At 44.6% G+C, this 20,366-nt stretch overlaps 2 protein-coding genes across 2 annotated transcripts; one reads left to right on the top strand and one right to left on the bottom strand.

Moving 5' to 3' along the window:
* Positions 1-124: 124 nt before the first annotated feature.
* nacad (NAC alpha domain containing) lies at positions 125-12,614 on the top strand. The gene is made up of 10 exons (XM_035163695.2): positions 125-514; positions 3,505-3,791; positions 3,886-9,136; positions 9,271-9,519; positions 10,053-10,144; positions 10,592-10,660; positions 11,367-11,513; positions 11,603-11,737; positions 11,849-11,971; positions 12,454-12,614. The coding sequence occupies exons 1-10, from the start codon at positions 430-432 to the stop codon at positions 12,466-12,468; spliced, it is 6,453 nt and encodes a 2,150-aa protein (XP_035019586.2). The 5' UTR covers positions 125-429; the 3' UTR covers positions 12,469-12,614.
* Positions 12,615-13,480: 866 nt separating this feature from the next.
* On the bottom strand, positions 13,481-18,897 carry glipr2l (GLI pathogenesis-related 2, like). Its single transcript, XM_035163696.2, has 5 exons — positions 18,503-18,897; positions 17,738-17,846; positions 16,347-16,450; positions 15,809-15,886; positions 13,481-14,421 (listed from the first exon to the last, which is right to left on the bottom strand). The coding sequence occupies exons 1-5, from the start codon at positions 18,513-18,515 to the stop codon at positions 14,252-14,254; spliced, it is 474 nt and encodes a 157-aa protein (XP_035019587.1). The 5' UTR covers positions 18,516-18,897; the 3' UTR covers positions 13,481-14,251.
* Positions 18,898-20,366: the final 1,469 nt, after the last annotated feature.

Here is a 20,366-nt window from a genome sequence, read left to right as displayed (position 1 = left end):
GAACTGGGCATCAAGAGAGAGCACTGCAGCTCTCTCTCAGTTGTTACACACACACACACACATATTCAGATGAGCTGGATCATGAGGCTGTAAAAACACACGCCCACAGCAGCAGCAGCATCATTGTGCTGCACCACAGCGACAGAGCAGCGAACACACACTCCCATCTCCTCACTCTCCCTCTTTCTGTCTGTCTGTCTCATTCTGCCTCTCTCTCACACACACACACACACACAGACAGACACGTGCTGCAGGAAAGCTCTGAATGTTGGGTCGCTGAGCATTCAGGTCCTACCCCCCACTCAACCCCTCCCCTCCTTTCTTCTGTTCTCTCTCTCTCTCTCTCACTCTCTCTCTCACTCCCTCTCCCCGTTCACCTTGTCCTTTCCGGCTCTATGGTTTATTGTTGCATCAGAGCCAGCAAGAAACATGCCGGGGGAGAGCACTCGCAGATCTGCCCCTGCTGACAAGCATCCAGAGCAGGGAGCTGAGGAGACAGGGCTCCCTGGACCAGGTAGGACATCTGGGGTTAGGGATGGAGAAGGGGGGAAGTGAGCAGATGTGTATTTTTGAAGACAGAATCTAGGGCATGATTGGGAATAGAGAATAAACTTGTGTAGAGCGAGCTGATAGTGTTACAGTGTCTGTGGCAGGGAGGGGGGGAGGGAGAAAGCATGGCTCATATTCTAGGCCACTGGAGGTGTAGAGACTGTTATATTCTGCTTTAACCTGATATGTGGAGAACTATCAGTTGAATTCCCACATGTCTGTTGACATGTGCAGGGAGTGAGCTGTGATTCAGCTGCATGTTTGCCTCCTCACTAAATCGCATGTTGCCCCCCCCCCACACTCCAGATTAGCAGCCTCCACCCCAAAGCTGTCAACTCCCACTGCACCTCTATGCTCTCCTCAATACTAAATCCCAATTAACAAACAATCTCCTGTCTAAAATGCACCAAAAATATCTGCGCAACCGACAAGTGTCGTCAGAATCCCAGCCCTGTCTTCCCCCCCCTACCCTAACCCCGGCCTACTTAACCCTGTCCCTCCTAAAAGCCCCCGTGCTGCCCCATCTGCATCCACATCCACATCCGTCCATCAGTTTTACAAGCTGTACGGACAGTGTAGAGTGGCTCCTCCCTTCCCCCAGCCTCTGCAGGAACATGACACAGCAGCATGGCAGAGCACACAAACACAACCGCACAAGTTAGAGCCTCTGTCATTTATATTTCCAATTTCTTTAGGTTATTGTCAGATATTGCTGGTATGCGTCTGCAGTTGTGAAATCACGAGTATGTATTCAATAGTTGATGTTAGGTTTGTGTGAGAGATTGGAGGGTCAGGATTTATTCGTTTGAGTCAAAAGCAGCCAGTGACAAAGTCCTAATTGGAGTCAAGTGTTGTGAGTTCTGTTTCACCGACAGTTTTTCCGTCATGTGTTAGTACACTGTATAGTATTGTGAACACCTGACAGCTATGATGGATAACCTGTTATTAAGAGAGCTCCCTGCCTCTTCTCTGCCTGAAGCAGGTTTTTAAGATTGAAATGAATCATTGCCCTGATCTGTTCTTAGGCTTGAAATTATTTTAAGCTTCTCTGGCCTGAATCCTCGCAGAGGAGGGACGAGAGAAAATTGTCTCATCCTCTGTAAAACTTGTGTTCTGGCACATCGTTGATGGAGAAAGGAGAGGTTATAGAGATTGTGACTAATGAAGAGGAGAGGCAGATGGAGGAAGACAAAGAAGAATATGAGACTGTCGGGTTGTCTCTTATTTATCACACAGTGTGAGCAGAGGCTGAAATGGATGCTCCCTGTTGGGGCTGACAGCGCTGCAGCCTCTGTGACGCAGCTCCAGACTGCTCGGCTTGCTGCGGCCTACTCCTGCTACAGAAAGCCTGGTGCTCAGTTTCACCGCGTTCCCCCCAGAGGAGACTCCAAGGCTGGGCCAGGGAGGAAAAGAGAGGAGGGTGTGCTCAGACTATCTGCAGCATCTGCGGCTAAGAGACAGAGGCTGACATTTACTGTATGCTCACAGACATAATACGTATCACTGGTTTATTTATAAGCCGAGCAGAACAGCAGTTCCCACATGATGCAGTTTGATCCCAATTCCTAGCATTTAAGGGTAAGAAGTATTTCTAAATCTGTTCATTACATGTGTTACCTTTTAAATAAGGTTCTGCAAGAGGAAACAAGCACATTGCAAATACCCATTCTTTCCACATTGTACTGTGCTATAAGGTGTTTGTGGGAGATGGAGTTTGTGCACGCAAGGTTTATCCGAGCATCTCTCTGATTAGTGGCAGTTTTCATTCTCTGAGGCATGACTCAGCACACACACAAACACACCTAGAGCTTGTTATTGGGGCGGTGATCAGGCAGGGCTGCTAAGTGCTGATGCTTGCATCCACCACCACCATCGCAGGCAGGGCTGAGGAGCAGCGAGGGAGGAGACGCAAAAAGGAGATCTGCTACTGGCAGAGAACAAAAAAAAATGGAAACGAGAGAAGGAAACAAATTCCAAGATAAAAAGTGAAACAAGGAGAGAGAGAGAGAGACGAGAGAGAGAGAGAGAGAGAGAGAGAGAGAGAGAGAGAGAGAGAGAGAGAGAAAAAGACATTCTGAAGGAATGAGAGACAGGAACAGAGAGTGGATTAGTAATTGATGACTGAGTTCCTGGTAGAGAAAATGTGTGTGTGTGTTTGTGGCTGGCACCAAGCTGAGCCACTTGTGTGTTATAATGGCCAATCAGCATGTGGACTGAGGTCACCGTGGCGATGGCCCAGTTAAGAGAGAAAATGAAGGTTCTGTTCCCTCCCTGTGTCAAAGCCTGGAGAAAGAAGCGTATATCACATGAATACATAGTGTTGTGTTATTGTAATCAATCCGACATAACATCATTTATTCAAAATCATAAGTGGAACTGAAACAAATGGAGAAAACAGTCTTTCATCCCCATTTTCTCCCTTTCATTTGCTTTCCCTTCCTTGACAACGCTCCCTCGATGTACCCCTGACCCAATTTCATTCAGTCATTTTAGGATTTACTCTATTCCTTATGACAGTTGTGGTTTACATTAGAAGGACAAGAGGACAGAGAACGTAGAGAGGTTCCTTTTGCCTCTGGCCAGTTGTGCGATTGTGCATGTTCATGTGGAAAGAGAAGGATGGACAGTGAAACTCTGAGGGGAAAAGAAAGATGCAGTAGGGTATGCAGAGAGGTATTGTTCTTCACTTCCAAGTTTTGAGTCCTGCCTATAGTGGGCCAGTGCACAAAGGATTATTTAATCCAAAAAAATCTGAACCAACCTGCTAATAGTCATTATGAAGGTATTTGCAGTGTTTGAGTGACACACAGAGCTTTGTGCACTAAAGGAGATGAAAACTTGTTCAGTTTAAATTGATCATAAATGAATTGACCCATTTGTCCCCTTATATTAAGGTTTTGATGCAAATGCTCCTTCCCTCAATTTGAACAATCAATTTTTGTTTTTGTTTTTCAGACATGACCAGACATCCGTCGACTGACTCCACCCCTTCTGACAGTGGCTCTTCTCCTAGTGATAGTGGTTCCAGTCCTTCTCCCAGCACTCCTCAGAAGCTACTCCCAGCATGCACCTCTCCATTTGGTCCACGACTATTTCATGCAACACCCAGCTCCTCTGGGTCTACGAGACCCCAGCCTGAAGGCTCTGACCATCGTAACACCACCACGCCCAGATTGTCTGGGAAATTAGGTGGTCATGGACCATGTGGACGCCACGTCCCTGTTAAGATGGAGAGAATCAAGGTTTGTTTTATGTGTGTATGAGCATATTTGCAATTTTACAGCAGACCATAGTGCTACCATACTTTAATATGAATGTATAATGTGTTATTCCCAGGTCCTGACTGGTTCTGAGGTGGAGAGTGATTATCAAGAGCCACAAACCATGGACACAAGGGTGGTGATGGGTCAAGAGACACTGCTCAAAGCAACAGAGACTCAGAAAGGGAAACCCCTGGTTAAGCAGGTTGGTCAGACGATCCCTTTGTCAGCTGTCCCAAGCTGTTCAGCTCCTCAGGCACAAGCAGAGACCCAGCTGGAAACCAGCAGAGACGAAAGCCAAGCCCCTCAGAAACGGCAAGATCAGCAAAAAGACCCTGTGCAGCCCCCAACCAAACAACCCTCCCCTTTTCACAAGCCTTTGGTACCTTCCTCATCCCCGTCAGAGCCTGTCACAACCAATGTCAGTTTGATGGACAACCAGGAAGAGGTTTTAACCTTCTCTGAAAATGAAGTGCCTTCCCTCTCTTTTTCTGAGCTGGCCTGTCCAGTTGCTTTGTCCTTTTCTGAACCAGCCTATGCTGTTGACCCTCTTAGAGTGGGCATGCCCTCAACTCTTGACCCTGACCTGTATTATACCGCTCCTTCAACACCAATCAAGATGGCTTCCCGCTCTTTGCACCTTAAACATCATTCATATCCTGGCTCTCCAGCCAGCCCGCTCTCCCCTAGTTCTCCATCAGACAGCGAGGACCTCTGTTCCCCCCTCACCTCTCCCTCCGGCTCATATATCACAGCAGAGGGAGGCAGCTGGACCTCCTCTTACACATCTTCCACTTCCCCCTCCACTTCTCCCAATCTGCTCCTCCCAGAAGAAGCTCAGGAGGCCCCTGCTTGCTTTGTAAGCTCCTTATCAGAAATAGGAGATGTAGTCGGGGAGGAGAAGGTACAATTGGGAGCAGAGCGTGAGGAGGAAAGGGTGGGGGACATCAGCCTGTATCGCCCTGAGGATTTTGGCCTGAATTCTCGGATAGGCATAACGGGGACAGTGATCCTTGAGGAGGAAGAGGCTCTAAAAGGGGAAGGGATCCAGATTCCCAGCGAAAGTTGTCGTCCATGCTGGGTGACTGAGAATACGTCCCCTCTAAGGAGCAGTAGCAGCCGTAGCAGTGACTCGCAGGAGGATGGAGGAGAGTCTGAGAGCTCACTCTGTCCACTGGAGGAGGCTAGTTCAGGGAGAGTAGAGTACTCTAGACCTATGCAGAAAGGTCTGAAACTGCAACTGGAAGCATGTCTATCAGAGGAACATTATGGACAGATGGATGACCAGTCACACCTACCCTCCACTGCCTTGACTCCTGACATGACCATGGCCTCATCTAGCCTTAGCCCTGACTCACCTCTCACCCCACTGGATGCCTTCTGTCACGGAGCATTTGACCGGCTCGGCACCAGTTCTTTCATACTCACCCAGGCAGCCTGTTCTGATGATATGCCAGAGGAGGAAAGGATGATCCCTGCCTCTCTCATCTCCTTTCCCCTCCACACTAGCCTCATCTTTAAGGCTGATTCAATGGAAATCACCCTCTTCCCCACAGAGGAAGAGAATGACGTAGGAGAGGTTCACAACAGAGATGAAGCAAAGGATTTTGATGCGTATGCAGCAGGAGAGGAGGAGGCAGATGTTGAAGATGATGACGAGGACGATGATGAAGAGGATGATGATTATGATTATGATGATGATGGCAATGCTAATGGTGCTGTCGACGGTGATGAAATCAATGCAGATGAGGACATTGATAAGGAAGGCGAGGAGGCTAAAGTGGAGGTGAAAGTGGTGGAGGAGGTGGAAGAAAAGGAGCCGGAAGATATTGATGAGGTGGAGTTTGATAACAAAGCAGTGGAGGATCCTACAGGTGAGGACAGCTCAGCATCGTTCCTTCACTCACTCTCAGAGACATCTATCAATGAGGGGTTGAACGAATCATTCTGCTTTCAAGATGATACTGATGACTCCTTAGATTCTGCCTCCTATAATGGGGAAGAAGACGAACGTCTATACAGCACTGAGAGACACGCACAATCACTCGAACCCCCACCAATTGATGACATAGAAACACAACCTGAACAGGGACCTACCACTGGAACAGATCCAGCGGAACCTTTGCACACACAACTGAGCACAGACAAAACAGTGGATCATCCTGAAACCTCCTGTCTTTCTGAAGCCATTGCTGCCCAACCCAGAAACAACAATATAAAACCCAACCCTCTAGAGGAACCTAAACCTTGTGAACCTCCTTCCGACCCTGAACAAACAACCATTGGAATAGGTCAAACAAAAACGTTGCACATCAACGTGAGCACAGTAAAACCAGAGGATCATCAAACACTATCTTGTCAACCCGAGTCCTCTAACCCTAACCCTCGTGATGAGTCAGACAGCCCTCATGTTAACCCTTCCACCGCTCCTGTCGTCATTCATGCTCCTCCTGACCCTGCTGATGACTTCACCACCTCTCCTCCTTCTGCCCCTTCCACAGAGGAGACAACGGATCTTAACAGTTCGGTTCCTATGGAAGAATTGGCAGAGGCAAATCCCCACATGAAAGATACTGATTTGAAACAGAGCAGTGATTATTCTGTGGATGATTCCACTGAAGAACCAGAAAGGGACTCTTTCAAATTGCTCATCAAGCCTCGTCAACATCAGCCAGAAAGTCAGAGGACAGTTGGAGTAACAAGACTTGTGTTATCAAAGTCTTTCTCCAATAAATCTGATGTGGCCAGAGGGGCAGAGGCCATGTGTAGGCCCAGTATTCACAGGGAGTCTGACATTGAGCTTGACAAGAAGAATGGGAACTCCTCAGCAGAGTCCAAGACTGTAGAGAGTAGAAATACCGATTCTGGTCCCTCTCTTAACATGGCCACCGCCACCAATGACTTAAATAAAGGTGTTCTTCTTCTGTCCTGCCCCAAGGACCCTAGTTCTAACCCCAGTAACATCCCTGTTTCTGTCATCTCTGAACTTGCTGATAATCTGGCCCTGACCCCTGAACACTGTCCTGGTGACTCTGCCCAGGAGAACCTGAGGGAAAACACCCTGAGTACTGACGAGGGGGTGCTCGGAGCCGTTGGATCTCCACACTCTCCCATTGCCATTTCACCCAAAAGGGAAAACTCAGAAACAGACACAAGCAGGGAGGTGGGTCCTGTATCTGGGGTGTGGTGTGATAATAGGATTGGTTTAGGATTAGGTCTAGGATTAAGCTCAGGGGCTGAGTTTGGTGTCTGGGGAGCAGGACAGTCTCTGGAGAAGAGGTACGACTTAGAGGCAGAAAGTCTGCTCATGTGTGACACAGCGGGCCAAAGCACACAGATGGCTGTAGTTCCCGACATGAGCAGTGAAGTATATACAAATTATGACAATAATCTGGGTTCTGTTGTGGATGAGGACGATAACAACAGTCTGTGTGGAAGGAGGGACCGGATGGCAGATGAGGAACTGGTAGAAGAGGTAGCTTCTGTGTCCAACTTGGCCTGTTGGAAGTCAATTGAGGAGATCTCAGAAGCAGGAGGGGGAGAGGATGGAAGCTCCAGGTTCCCAGAGGACGATGTCAGTAATCTGAATACAGACCATGATGGAGATAACGCAGACACAAAAACTCAAGACACTTGGATGAATTCGAATAGAAACAACGACTCTGCCTTTGAATCCTTGGAAGGAGCCGTGTGTGGAAGTTTGAATGCTCTATCAGAGGAGGTGAGACCCCAGAGTGTGAGCGTCAGTGCTAGAGAGTCAAATATTCCACTTGAAGAGATGCCGCCTCAGGTTCCTGACACGATTACTGATGAGGAGCAAGAATCAATAAACCAAACATCAGACACAAATCAGGCACCGTCCTCAAAGAAAGTGTCCAGGTCTCACATGGAGCCAGCTGCAGCTGTAGGACATCTTGATAAGCCAAGACGTCCTACTCGTCCAGAGTGTCAGACAATCACCCCAGAGAGTAATCCAGCATTTTCTCTGCTCCGTGGATCTTTTGGCTCCTTTACTCCTAAATGTAAATCTAATGAATCCAGATCAGGTAGAGCTGGTAAAGACAAGGTGGAAAATACTGGATCTCCGCCAGAACCTGAGATTATGAAGGCTCAGACTGATGGCCAAAATAAAGATATTGTCACTGACAGACTTGTTGATGAACCAAAGACCAAAGATGACTTCCAAGGACAGCAAGGTGTTGTTCGTCACTCAGGGGTAGATGATGAGGAAGAAAATGGGAAAGAGGGAGGTGAAGAGAAAGAAAAGGAGAACAAAGCAGAAAGAAAAAATTCTCCTGTACAGAACAGACCAGAGCACTTTTCATGTCACACCCCTAAGGGGGGACTTTGCACAGATAAACCAGTCGCTGCTAAGAAAGGTAGGAGAGGGAGGCAGAACAAACACAGAGCGTCACAGAGAGCCGGTCATGCTGACTCTAGCCCCGAATCTGTTGATGACCCAAAGAATGATGATCCATTAAAACCCACAGCCGATGTACGGTCAAGAGGAATCACAGACAATTCTAAAACTAAGAAAGATCAGAAAGCGAACAACAAATCATTATCGTGGACGTCGGGTGCAGATAAAGCCGAATCTAGATCCCAGATGAAGAGGGATAACAGCCCCAGTCCTGATCCAAGTCCTAGCTTTGGATACTGCAAATCTGCCACACATACTCCAGACAACCTCAATGTTGTGGTGGCAGTGGACCAAGAAGTACTTGACAACAGACCATTATCTGATAGTCCGAGAGGGATTGCAGTAGACATTAATGACAACAACATAGATACTGGCCCCAGCCCACTCATCCAGGATACCCCATCAGGCTGTCTGACCCCATGTCCCTCCTCAGCATCTCCAGATTCCTCCTCCTCCCCTCTACCTGGTGGCTCAACAGGGCCAGAGGATGATCTTTCCACACCTGTGCAGGAATCCCAGCCCGTCTCCTCAGCCCAGCTTCGGTCTTCACTGTCCATGTGTAACACCCCCGCTACCCACTGCTCTACCTCCCCACCAAAACAACAAGCCCCTAATTCCAAATTTCTTCCTAACAGCAATCTCCAAGAGGTCGCCGTTGTAATCCCTTCATCTGCTACATCTGCCACAATTGTCTCCTCACCCTCGTACTCCACTCTTATGCCGTTAAGCCTGTCCCGGCCGACCCAGGAATCATCCTTTCCAGGGGCTCAAGATTCGGTCTCTGTTCGAGACTCTATTTCCTGTCTCCAGTCTCCATCCTTTTCACATTCTCTGGCTAATCTCAACACCCAGTCTCACAAACAAACCAAGAAGGGTCGCACATGGAGCACACAAGACAGGTGCAGAGGTGAGTCCAGAAGTGATCTATATCACAGCACAATACATGGGGGTTACTGAATTAAGATTAGGATTAAGATTCCTTTATTGGTCCCACAAATGTGTCCTAATATAAATGTGATCAATTAATGTGTCCTCTGGAAGGTCCCAGTTTGGCTGAGGAGGAGACAGACAGTGAGGAGGACGGCGGGCTGCCCCGACGTGGTCACAGATCCCAGCCCAGAGGAGTCGCAGGAAACAGAAATGGATTGTTGCAGAACGAGTCCGGTCCATCCAACCAACGGGAAATACAACCTTTCTCTGCCCACCAAATGACCGACAGAGAGTCGGGCTGTCCCATTAACCACAGCCACAAGCTTTCTAAAGAGCTCGACATATCCTTCAAAAACAATTGTGAGTTGTGGGGATGATGTGGGACTCAGAAATCCCCTAAAAATCCTCTCTGCTTTCTGTTGCACACTCCACCCTTCTCTCGTGGCCTGTTTCCAGCTTTGTGCTCTCGGTTACTCTTAGATATGTTTGAATATGAATTTATCACACAGGACAAAATGTCCTAACCAGTATTTTCCTGACAGATAACGTCACAAGAAACATTCCCTACTTTATATAATTTCAATGATAGATTTTCTTAATAATCATAATAATCATAATAATAATTTCCATCAAAATCAAGGCATGAAATGTAAAATCACATAGCATGAAGTTTTAATTCAATTTTTTCCCCATAAACTAATCCTATCCCCTGGTGTTGCTTAGATTAGCTTTTGGATTTTATAATGAACACTCCTCATCAGCATTGCACTAATGAGATAGACTCACTTATAACCTCATTACTTCTGCTATGGTGATTAGTTTCTATGGCACCAAGAATGTGACACGCCTAACATACATGTGTTTGTACGTGTCCTGAATATGTGTGTGTGCAGGTTCCATCATGGCTTCATGTAATGAGTCTGAGAGTGAGGGGTCGGTGCCTGAGTTAGAGGAGCCAGAGCCACGGAGACCATTGGAGCACCACGTGAGTTTGTTCATGCTGTGGGAAACATGGAGAACATGAGTAAAACTGACTATTTAAATCTATAACTTGTTTTACTTTATGGCCTCACGATCTTAACACTTCAATCATGAGGAAATGAAAACAAAAATAAGAATCTTTAGGTATTAGTCTTAACATTGGCAGTAGTGCTTTTATTCTTGACTTATCATTAATTAAACTCCTGTTTCTACATTTGCTATAAACATAAAACACATAGCTTCTTGTGTATGCAAGAGAAAACTCAATTACCTGCAACAGCAATATAGCAATGTACAACCTTGCTTTGTAGGAAACCTTACTGGATGTAAGATACATTTTTTCTCATCTCACTTAATCAGCTAAATCGGCCTTTGGCAGAACTGAAATATGAAAATAGATATTATTACTGTGAAGTAATAAGGTGACTAATATTCAATGTTCTTCCTTCAGTCTCTCTCCTCTGCAGATGAAGGGCTGAACAGACCGAAGCAGAGCCGCAGTGAGAAGAAGGCTCGCAAGGTCAGATTACAGCCTGTACATGAATAAAGTGATCAGAGTTGACTGTGTTTCAAATTGGGTTCTCAGGTCAGGACACTCACATGTTGCACACTACGTGCGCAGTAAAATCACAGCGGTAAACAGAAGCGGTTTTGCACTCACTGGACATGTGACTGCAATTTTTTGCCTGCCAAAATATCTGCTTCACTGAAAAAATTGTTGGACCGACTTCAAAATTTATTTCAATTTCTAACTCACAAATGAACAGTTTGTTCAACTTAAAGTTATACGTTATAGTAACATAATTAAGAGAAATTTAATTTGAAAAGCTTCATTTGTGTGTTACAAGTTGAAGTAATGTTTTAAGGTTGGTAAACAATTTTCCTTTTTCAGTGTTTGCACGCTTGACTTAAAATGAAGATTTACTTTCTTGTATGCGCCCCCCTCATCTGACGCAATTTTCAGAATTTTGAAAATATGTTGGTGGTCACTCCCCGCTCACTCTGTAGCCAAGATGACCCTCGAGAGTGAGGAGTGTCCGTCATACTTCTTCGTATGAATGCAATCAAAAAAGGAAATGTAAATGTGGAGGTATGCAAATTGAGACATTGCAAATATTAAGTATTATTATAAAAGAAATAGTTTAATTATGTTATGATGCCAGTTTTCATTTTGTTTCTATGTTGTCTTTCTTTCTCACTCTACATGCTGCTGTATGTGGATGCAGGCCATGTCTAAACTGGGTCTTAAGCCAGTCCACGGTGTGACCAGAATCACTATAAGGAAGTCCAAGAGTATCCTGTTTGTCATCAGCAAACCAGATGTATTCAAAAGCCCTGCATCAGACATTTACATTGTGTTTGGAGAGGCTAAGGTAAGTCTTTCTTTCTTTCTTTCTTTCTTTCATTCTTCATTATTTAACAATCATTACATTTACATGCCCTACCTCTCCTCTCCTCTCAGATCGAGGACCTGTCTCAGCAGGCTCACAAAGCAGCTGCGGAGAAATTCAAGGTGCCTGTGACCTCCTCTCCCTTGGCCCCGCCTGTCCCACCCAGCCTCACCATCAAGGAAGAGAGTGAAGAGGAGGAGGAGGAGGTACTGTTGAAACTTACACGATGCTGTAGTTCTCTGTAAAATCTTTCATTCGGTTGTTAACTTTATCCATCTTTCTCTTTCTCTGTCTTTTTCTTTCCTATAATGCATCAGGTGGACGAGGGAGGTCTTGAGCAGAGGGACATTGAGCTGGTGATGGCTCAGGCCAATGTGTCACGGGCCAAGGCCGTCCGTGCGCTGAAACACAACAAGAATGACATTGTGAATGCTATCATGGTGAGAAGGAAGGAGGGAGCGGAAGAAAGTAGAAGGAGGGCATAAATAAATGAGTCATCGCCAGTGAGCGAGGGGGTGCAATGACGAGGATGGGATGGGGCGGGGCTGGTGTGTTGAGGGGTGGTAGAGAAGAATGAGCCCAGGACAAATGCAAGTACAATTTCTCCCCAGTAACTGAGCAACCTCTACAGCTCCGGAGGTCATCAGTGCTGTTTTTTGTACACTAGGTGGCAGTCATAACTCACACTGAGATCACTGCTGGGGCTGTAAAAGATCACTGGTAAAAGTCGTAATAAAACACAGCCTCTTGTTCTGAGCATCCCTGGCACTTAATTTAGGCAGTGTGATATCTTCTGTTTTATTCAACAGCAGCGAAGACACTGGCACATAAAGGAAATGCAGAAACAATCTTCTTTACTAGTTTTTATTTTTCACAGTTTCATTTTTCTGAATTGATCTTTTTCTTCCTTCTCCCCTTGTAGGAGCTGACCATGTGAGTGGAGAGCACTCTGAATCCGGCCCCTCTTCTTCTTCCAGCCTATAAAGCCTAAATGCCACTGACTCTTCTGTATCGCTGCTACTGTATGTTGCATCCCCCAATATCTGCTAAATAAAATCTGTTCCAACGTGGACTGGGACTTCACCATGATATTGAATTTACTGAAGAGAGATGATCTGAACATTAGGTGTAGCACACTTTTTAACTTTATGCAAATTCACAAGGCATACAATAAATTGAGATTTATTTCATTTCCTTGTTTTTGCTAGTTCGCCAAGTAAATGGTCACAGAATGATGATCCACATCCAAATCTATCTGTACCGCTTATTCTTTGAGGGCCGCAGAGAGAGCTGGAGCCAATCGCAGCTGACTTTGAGCGAGAGGCGGGGTTCAACCTGAACAGGTCACCAGTGTATCACAGGGTCAAACAGAGACAAACAACCATTCACACCTACAGCCAATTCAGATTTTCCCAGTAACCTAACCCCGGTTAGCACAGAATTGGTCTGTGGGAGGAACCCACGCAGAGACAGGGAGAACTTATAAACTCTTCACAGAAAGAACCCGGTCGAACAGGACAATCCTCCCTCATACAAAATATACTAATTACTTCAAATGTTCTTTACTTAAAACAGAACTGAATAACTGGAAATCTGCCGTTACTCTCAAATACTTGATAAAAAACAGTGTGAATGAATATTTTTGTTGCTGCTGAAGGCCAACAGGTCTTTTCAAGCAGCTCAGAAACACACAAATGCTTATTTCTCCTCTTTTTCTCAAACTCTAAATAGATGTGAATACACAGAATACCTTTCATTTATACAGTAAAAGTTTGGAGCTTTAATATGCACGTGTCGAGGTTAGATTGGGAAGGCTTATATTTTGTGGTAATAACATTTTTTTCAAAGAAACATTGCTAACTGGCTGCACTGTAAAGCTAAACCATTACATATGTGTTTTATTGTTTTGCAGAGGCAGTCTGCAGATATTAAAGAAAAACATTCCAGTGTTTTAGACTCAGAAGATTTATGTCTCTCGCACAATTATTCAGACGTTTAGTACCAATTTTGGAAAAACATGCTCATTACTCAGTGTTTAACGTTGTCTAAAATGTTCCTTTTCAGTCATTCTCAATGGAAGGGTTATACTTTGCCTGCAAACACGGAGAAATGTATGAAATGAAACTCTAACACATAAACTCTAACACTAGCATCCATAGACAGATGCCAAACTGATTTCTGGCAATCTATAAACTTTATTAAAAAAAATCGGATTAGAGTAAAGAAGGAAACACACATCCTGGATGAGCAGGGTTTTGTTTTGACAAGTAACTGCACCACAAATACAAACCGAGCCTGTTGAGTAATCAGCTAAATGGAAATGTGAGTTCCCTGCATTTCCACTGAATTAGTCCCCATTCTTACACAGATTCAGATGTGAGGCCGTGAGGTTTTTAACTGTGGGAAATATATTAAAGTACTACAATTTATGAAGGAAATACTGTCTCATGCAGTGTAAATGCCCATCAAGATTATACAGTCCACCCGGTCACTACACGTGTTGTTAATAATGTCAAACACTGCCTCTTACACATGTACTTTTGTACTACTACTTTTAGAATCTTCAGGCGATTGTAGTATCGAGTGTGTCGTTTATCTACTAGGCAACAACCATTGCCCTCCTGAGTCTTCTCCACAGCAGTGCAGGCAGATAACGTCACTCCTGGAGGAAGGAATAAATCCCTCTGGGTTTGAGTCAAGTCTTTGGGATCTCGTCATCTTTATGAAGTGGCGGTTTTAGCCGGGAGAACGTTGTTTTCAAAGTGTCCCTGGTTTGTGATGTTCCCAGCTGGGAAGTATCTCGCCACCACGAAGGAAGAACCGTCGGATGCAGTGGACTTACCCACACCCAGCTTTTTAGTGTTCTTCCACACCATTGCTGTGAAATGACCTACAGGTGGACGGGGAAAAGAGAAAGAAAACATGAAAAGTAAGAGATTACACAGGGAAAAGGCAGCAGAGGATGGAGTGAGAAAGAAACTGTTAGGACAAACTTTAAGCTGAGGGCTCGCAGACTGAAGTTCCTCCAAATATTTACAGATGAAGGAATGTTAATTTGTCTTGAACTCATCAATCCTAAACCTCGTCCTTCTCCCTCTAAACTTTACTGCTTTCCTTTGCTTAAATGTAACTCCACACCAATCAATGTGAATCACTGGGATGAGATACGAGGAATGTTATGTTCCATGTGTGATTAAATTAAACAGACTCATGTACTGTGGAGTCTGAGCCTGTTGGAAACCACCTGGAGGAATTAAGGAGGAACAGGAATAACAAGTGAGTGTATATGAGCAGTATAGAGGACTGTGATTTCCCTGGTATTTCTCCATGGCTGGTCACTAAGTCAGTCACACACTGACCAAGGTGTAGCATCAGCAACAGAATACCAACATGTGTGGGTCAACGTGACACGGAGACAGAAACTGACAACGTGCAAATGAGCAAGAAACGGACACAACGAGAAACTAGACGACTTAAGAGTCGACAAGAAGACATGATGGACATGAGAAGTAAAAAGATGTATAATACAAGCTGTTGGCGAAATAGGGAAGTATTGTAGGGAGTAGGGACGTTTCATGGTTATGATGAGCACAACTTTTCTTTGAACTAGAATGGCACTCAATAGAGCCCACACCTTCTCCAAGGCCCACTTCCCCTTTAATACAACCGAGCCTCACCAAACTGCGCACACTCATATATATCAGTCCTCAAAATGTGCCTGATTTGTCAGAAAATTATTACAAATAAAAAAATCTCAAAATGTTAAAGAAAGTGATTAAAAACTTCCTGGATCTGTCCCCTGATCTGTGCAATAGGAGAACTGGTTCATCTTTGGCCCAACACCCATCTTTCCACCAAGTTTTTGCATAATCCTGCCAACAGACTAACAGTCAAACTTTGAAGGAGTTAATTATTTCCACCATCCGTTCTGCGGATGAATGGGTTTGAAAAGTCAGCAAAAGAAAATCATTTACGTGTTTTGTTTCATCCAAGTTTTAGTCTAAAATCCAAAGATATTCGCCATCATATTAATTATCACAAAGGACTTTTAATAAAAATACTTGAACTTCAATCACCAAATCAATTCATCAAAATTATTTAAATCGTGATTTTACAGAAGCCATATTGACATACAGTCCATGAAAGTTTTGAATATTCTGCTACCGAGTCAAGTTATTTTGAGTTACTTTTACATTTGGTCAGAGGAGGTTTGCCACCGACTGACATCTGAAAGGACGTGAGACAGATGGACGGACACCCGTGTGTGTGAATCTCACCTGTTCCAGAGGAGAATCCAGGACGGCTGAAAGTGTACTGTTTCACTTCATCATACCAGCGATCTGTCACATCCTTCCCTGCACGAGCACAGGACAAACATTACCTCCACTTAGACAACAATCGTCATGTGTCGTACATATTAAATCAGACTGACAACCCTGCAGCCAGCAGATAGAAATCCCATTAGGATACATGTTATTTCCAGTGCTGCTCGAGGAGAAGTTTTATGAATCACACCATCCTGTGTTACCATTTTTTTGCAGTGAGTCATGGTCTGAGTTCTCTAGTTAAGTGTGAAGTAGACAGGAAATAGATCCCAGCTGTTCACTTGCAGGGTGGGAAAGTCAGCATGAGAATCTTCTCTAAGCCCAATAGATTCAATTTCATCTACCTTGAGGACTGGGTCTTATCACGTATGTTGCATCATGTATAGGTCTTATAAACATACGAGTATCTCAGGGGTTTAACTGTGGCTGTAGTGTGTGAGGACAGCATGATAAACATTCAGGTGATATATGTGCGTATTTATAAACACACCTGATTGGTCATAGGATGCCCACGCCAGGTTCTCTCCACAACTCCCTCTGCTGGACTCCACGCTGTGCTTCAGGATCCGTGTGCTCGCCAGACTTTCAGCATAACTATAGACAGAGACAAATAAAGTTGTAACAACTCAAAATGTCTTTTCACCTTTTCACCGCCGCAAACTCATTTCTTCACTGGACAGATTATCAGTATGAGTCACATTACTTCTTCAGACATGGCTTTTTTTTGGTTTTGTTTTATCTCTTTGCACTGTGCTGTGCTCCACCTTCAAGATAAACAGTACATCTCAAGTTGAATCTAGTGACAAGCTGTAGGCCCAGCTACACTCCCTCCAAAAACTGCTTTTGCAAAAACACAATTTTCATTAGTGTCCCTCAAATTAATAATTTGTCCCTTCAAACACAAGTTATTGTAGCAGTGTTGAGTGAAGCTACAGACTGTGCCTTACTGATATTTGTACTGGTTAAAAGTTTCACATACTGTAGTATTTATATGGACAAATTGAATGTTAGTTAATATCTCAATGACAGAAAGTGTAAGCACAAAATGTACCAGTGAGCTTCTTTGCTTATCGTGTTGGATTATGTTCTAAATCTAGTTTTCTATTTTATTTTATTAAAATACAAAATATTCCCAAAACATGAAGCTGTCGATAAGCGAATGATGCCTCAGCCTTACTCCCGAGCGAAGGGGGAAACAGGTACGATCAAATAATTTAAGATAGTGCCTTGAGCAATGTCAGTCATCACAGAGGTAGAAGAAAATGTGCCTTTCACTATTCACAATATTGAAAAGTCTCCCATATCAACAGAGGTGTTGATTTTTATCATTAATGTTAGTAGCTTCATGTCAATTGTTTGTCAATACATGACAAACCATCAATGAATACATATTTATTTTTGTGCCCTGAATGTTAACATCAGGTTTCATATAGCCAGATGTTGTTTAACATCTCACTGCTGCTCTTGCACCATCAAACGTGCCCCAGGAAATGGAAAGAAAGCAGAGAATATTATGCAAGACAGTTACCGCAATGATACAGGAAGGAGAGAGCCTCCGTCCGTACTAAACACGTTTGGCATTTCAGTAATTCTCTGAGTTTGTCTGGAGTTAATGATACAGACAATCTGAAAATTAAGTCTCATTAGAGCCTTATTTGAATGAAACATCAATAGAGCTGCAATTACTGGCAACAGATTGTCAACACAGCCTGTAATCACAATAAAAAAAAAACAAAGCAAAGTGTTTTATATTTTGTAGTTATTGCATTTGACAGGCTGGACTGGAGCTGTCACTGTTACCCAGAGCAGTCTGACAATGACTGGTGTGCTCACTCCCTGGTAATTAGGTTTCGAATTTAATCTGTGTGTGCGTGAACCCACCGGGCAGCCTCTCTGCTCAACTTCGAGCTCATCTTCAGCGGAGGAGCCTGGTGCTTGTTCCTGTACTCGTTGTGGCACTGCAGAAGCTCCCCTGCAAACTGCTTGGAGGCTGAAGGGGGCCGGAGAGAACAGGGACAGGGGGTCAGAAAGAGAGAGAGAGAGAGAGAGAGAGAGAGAGAGAGAGAGAGAGAGAGAGGAGACACGATGATGTAACACGAGGTCTCGCACACGACTCCAGAGTCCAAGCCCGAGCTGCACCACCTCAACACCGACTGACCTCAGGGTGACCAGAGAGTTATCACTCGGTGACACATGATGGATGGAGAGATGAAAACGTCATCGCCATCACCCACCACCCACCCCTCTGCCTGGTGCCTATCACTCACTGGCCTTTTCATAAGTCCAACAATCTCTCGAGTGCTCGCACACAATAGGCACATTCATAGAGGCACACAGAAACAATACAAACGGCCATGCTGCCAGGGGTTTACTCAGCATGCTGCAAGATGAGTCCTCACAAAGAATCAGGAGAAGAAATACATCTTATGGGGAAAACACTATTAATTAAGAAATGAAATTAAAAGTAAAAGTAGAAAAAAGTTTGATTTGCAGGTCTGTAAATTCTCTCTGTTGTTTTTAAAGATCCCAAATCTCACAAACAAACACGCATGCAGACACACACGCACGCACGCACACAAAGTTCCAACTTAGGGTCAAAGTGGCACAATCAAAGTAAAAGTACAAAAAAACCTGGCCTCCACATACCTGACTTTCCCATGGTGCTGACACAGGAAGTCCTTCAGTGTGATCAGTGACAAGTTTGAACAAAAGCAGCTTCTCCTCTGTCTTGTTCTCTCTCTCTCTCTCTCTCTCTCTCTCTCTCTCTCTCTCTCTCTCTCTCTCTCTCTCTCTCTCTCTCTCTCTTCCCCTCTCTTTGTCTCTTTGCTTCTCCCTCTGCTGGTTGCTCCCTCTCTCTGTCTGTGTCACACTGATGCTCTGAAACAGCTGCTGAATGCTCTTTCTGTTGGGCCTTTTCTCCAGATCCTTTAAATCCACGTGGAAGCCACAGCAGTTTGTGCAAAGTAAAAAAAAAAAAATCCCCTCAGCTATTTATCTGAATGTAGTGATCGCTAGGCAACATGTAGTTCCTCAAACTTTGTTTCACTTCATTTAATATATACCCTGTCTATCTCTCTTTGGGCCACACCCCCTAAATGCATACCAACTTGATGGCTTGGAGAAATACACACCCACTCATTACTGGCCTTCAAATTAAAGGCCAGCCCCCTACAGCGGCTGGTGACATCATCTCTGTGGGACACATGCTCACATATGCCATATATGGGCATGTATTTCACAGACATAGGCAGGACAGTTTTTCTTCCAATCCGTGATGCATGCAGCTCTTTGGTGTATAATGTGGCACTTATTGTGAAAAGCCTGAGAGAGGTCACAGGCTGCTTACTCACTTCTATTTCTGACTGGACACATCTCACCTTTCAAGACAAGCTTTCACTTTCACTAAAGCAGATATTTTTAAAGTGCTTTGGTCATTTGTAAATCAATAGAACTTCCCTGTGTCATCGCCAAAGTGCTGTGTTGAAACTGCTCAATGTGTAACAGAAGAACGCTGAGGCTTGATTGGCCGATCTCCCAGTTGAGAATAACAGTTTATTCACACTTTGCTAGGACTGAATGAATCAAGGTCAGTAAATAGCCAACACACACTGTGGGCACTGTGTTAATATCAGTTCAGTCCGACATCTCATGTTTAAAATGTTTACTGCAGCAGCAGAACTTTGAGTTTGGTGTCCAGGCTCAGACCTCATCCCTAGACGTTTACAAAAATACAACATAACTTTAACCCCCTTGTCAGAGCCTGTGGGTGGATGCTTGGGTGGTGGAGGTGCTGAATCAATGGTGCCCAAGGACACTTCGGCATGCAGATGGGGAATACTGGGGATTGAACTGCCAGCCTTCAGGTTGGCGGACAACTGATCTACCCCTCAGCCACAGCCGCCCAACATGGAGCAATGTTGACGCAGGGTGGCAGAGGCATTGACAAGCAGAGGGGAGGGATAGGAAATGTTAAACGCAGCTTAAATATTCCGCCAAATTAGAAGGGTGTGGTAAGGCATGTGACCAGAGTAGAGCAGTGCAGCTGGAGTTGACTGCCTGAACTATTTCACAAGCATAGCTCCATTTAGTGCAGGATATGAATGTACAGTAGTAAAGAACAGCTATTTAATGGATTATTGTAATATTTATACATTCATTATCCTCAGAGGATGCATCTATGTTGCAGGGGAGTCAGCAGTTGAACTCACACTGAGCAGTGGACCATAGCTGTCAAAGGAGGTGGTGTCCATGTCTTTGTCTGCATTTTTTGTCTTTGTCCTCTCCCGTCCTGTCCTCTCCCGTCCTGTCCTTTTCTTGACCAGACAGCAACAATCACATAAAACAACATTTTAATTTCTTCAGGACAGATGTCTTGACTCTAACATTGAAACCAAACTGATCGTGCATTTTAAAAGCATCAGATTCTAACATGACTTACACTGAATCAGCCCTGATGCATTCATTATCTAAACGGCTGCCTAGGATTGAATTTTTGTTGATTTTGATATAT

This window comes from Hippoglossus stenolepis, chromosome 8 (assembly GCF_022539355.2).
Source record: "Hippoglossus stenolepis isolate QCI-W04-F060 chromosome 8, HSTE1.2, whole genome shotgun sequence".
In the NCBI taxonomy this organism is placed as follows: domain Eukaryota; kingdom Metazoa; phylum Chordata; class Actinopteri; order Pleuronectiformes; family Pleuronectidae; genus Hippoglossus; species Hippoglossus stenolepis.
This window is presented reverse-complemented; position numbering and strand designations above follow the sequence as displayed.

What these genes read in the sequence shown, in the direction of transcription:
- nacad (XM_035163695.2), top strand. Translation starts at nt 430, where the DNA reads ATGCCGGGGGAGAGCACTCGCAGATCTGCCCCTGCTGACAAGCATCCA. An exon ending in TTAAGATGGAGAGAATCAAG is followed by an intron (nt 3,792 to 3,885) that starts GTTTGTTTTATG and finishes TGTTATTCCCAG; the next exon opens with GTCCTGACTGGTTCTGAGGT. An exon ending in CACACAAGACAGGTGCAGAG is followed by an intron (nt 9,137 to 9,270) that starts GTGAGTCCAGAA and finishes GTCCTCTGGAAG; the next exon opens with GTCCCAGTTTGGCTGAGGAG.
- glipr2l (XM_035163696.2), bottom strand. An exon ending in GGCATCCTATGACCAATCAG is followed by an intron (nt 15,887 to 16,346) that starts GTGTGTTTATAA and finishes GTGCTCGTGCAG; the next exon opens with GGAAGGATGTGACAGATCGC. An exon ending in TGGATTCTCCTCTGGAACAG is followed by an intron (nt 14,422 to 15,808) that starts GTGAGATTCACA and finishes GTCCACCTGTAG; the next exon opens with GTCATTTCACAGCAATGGTG.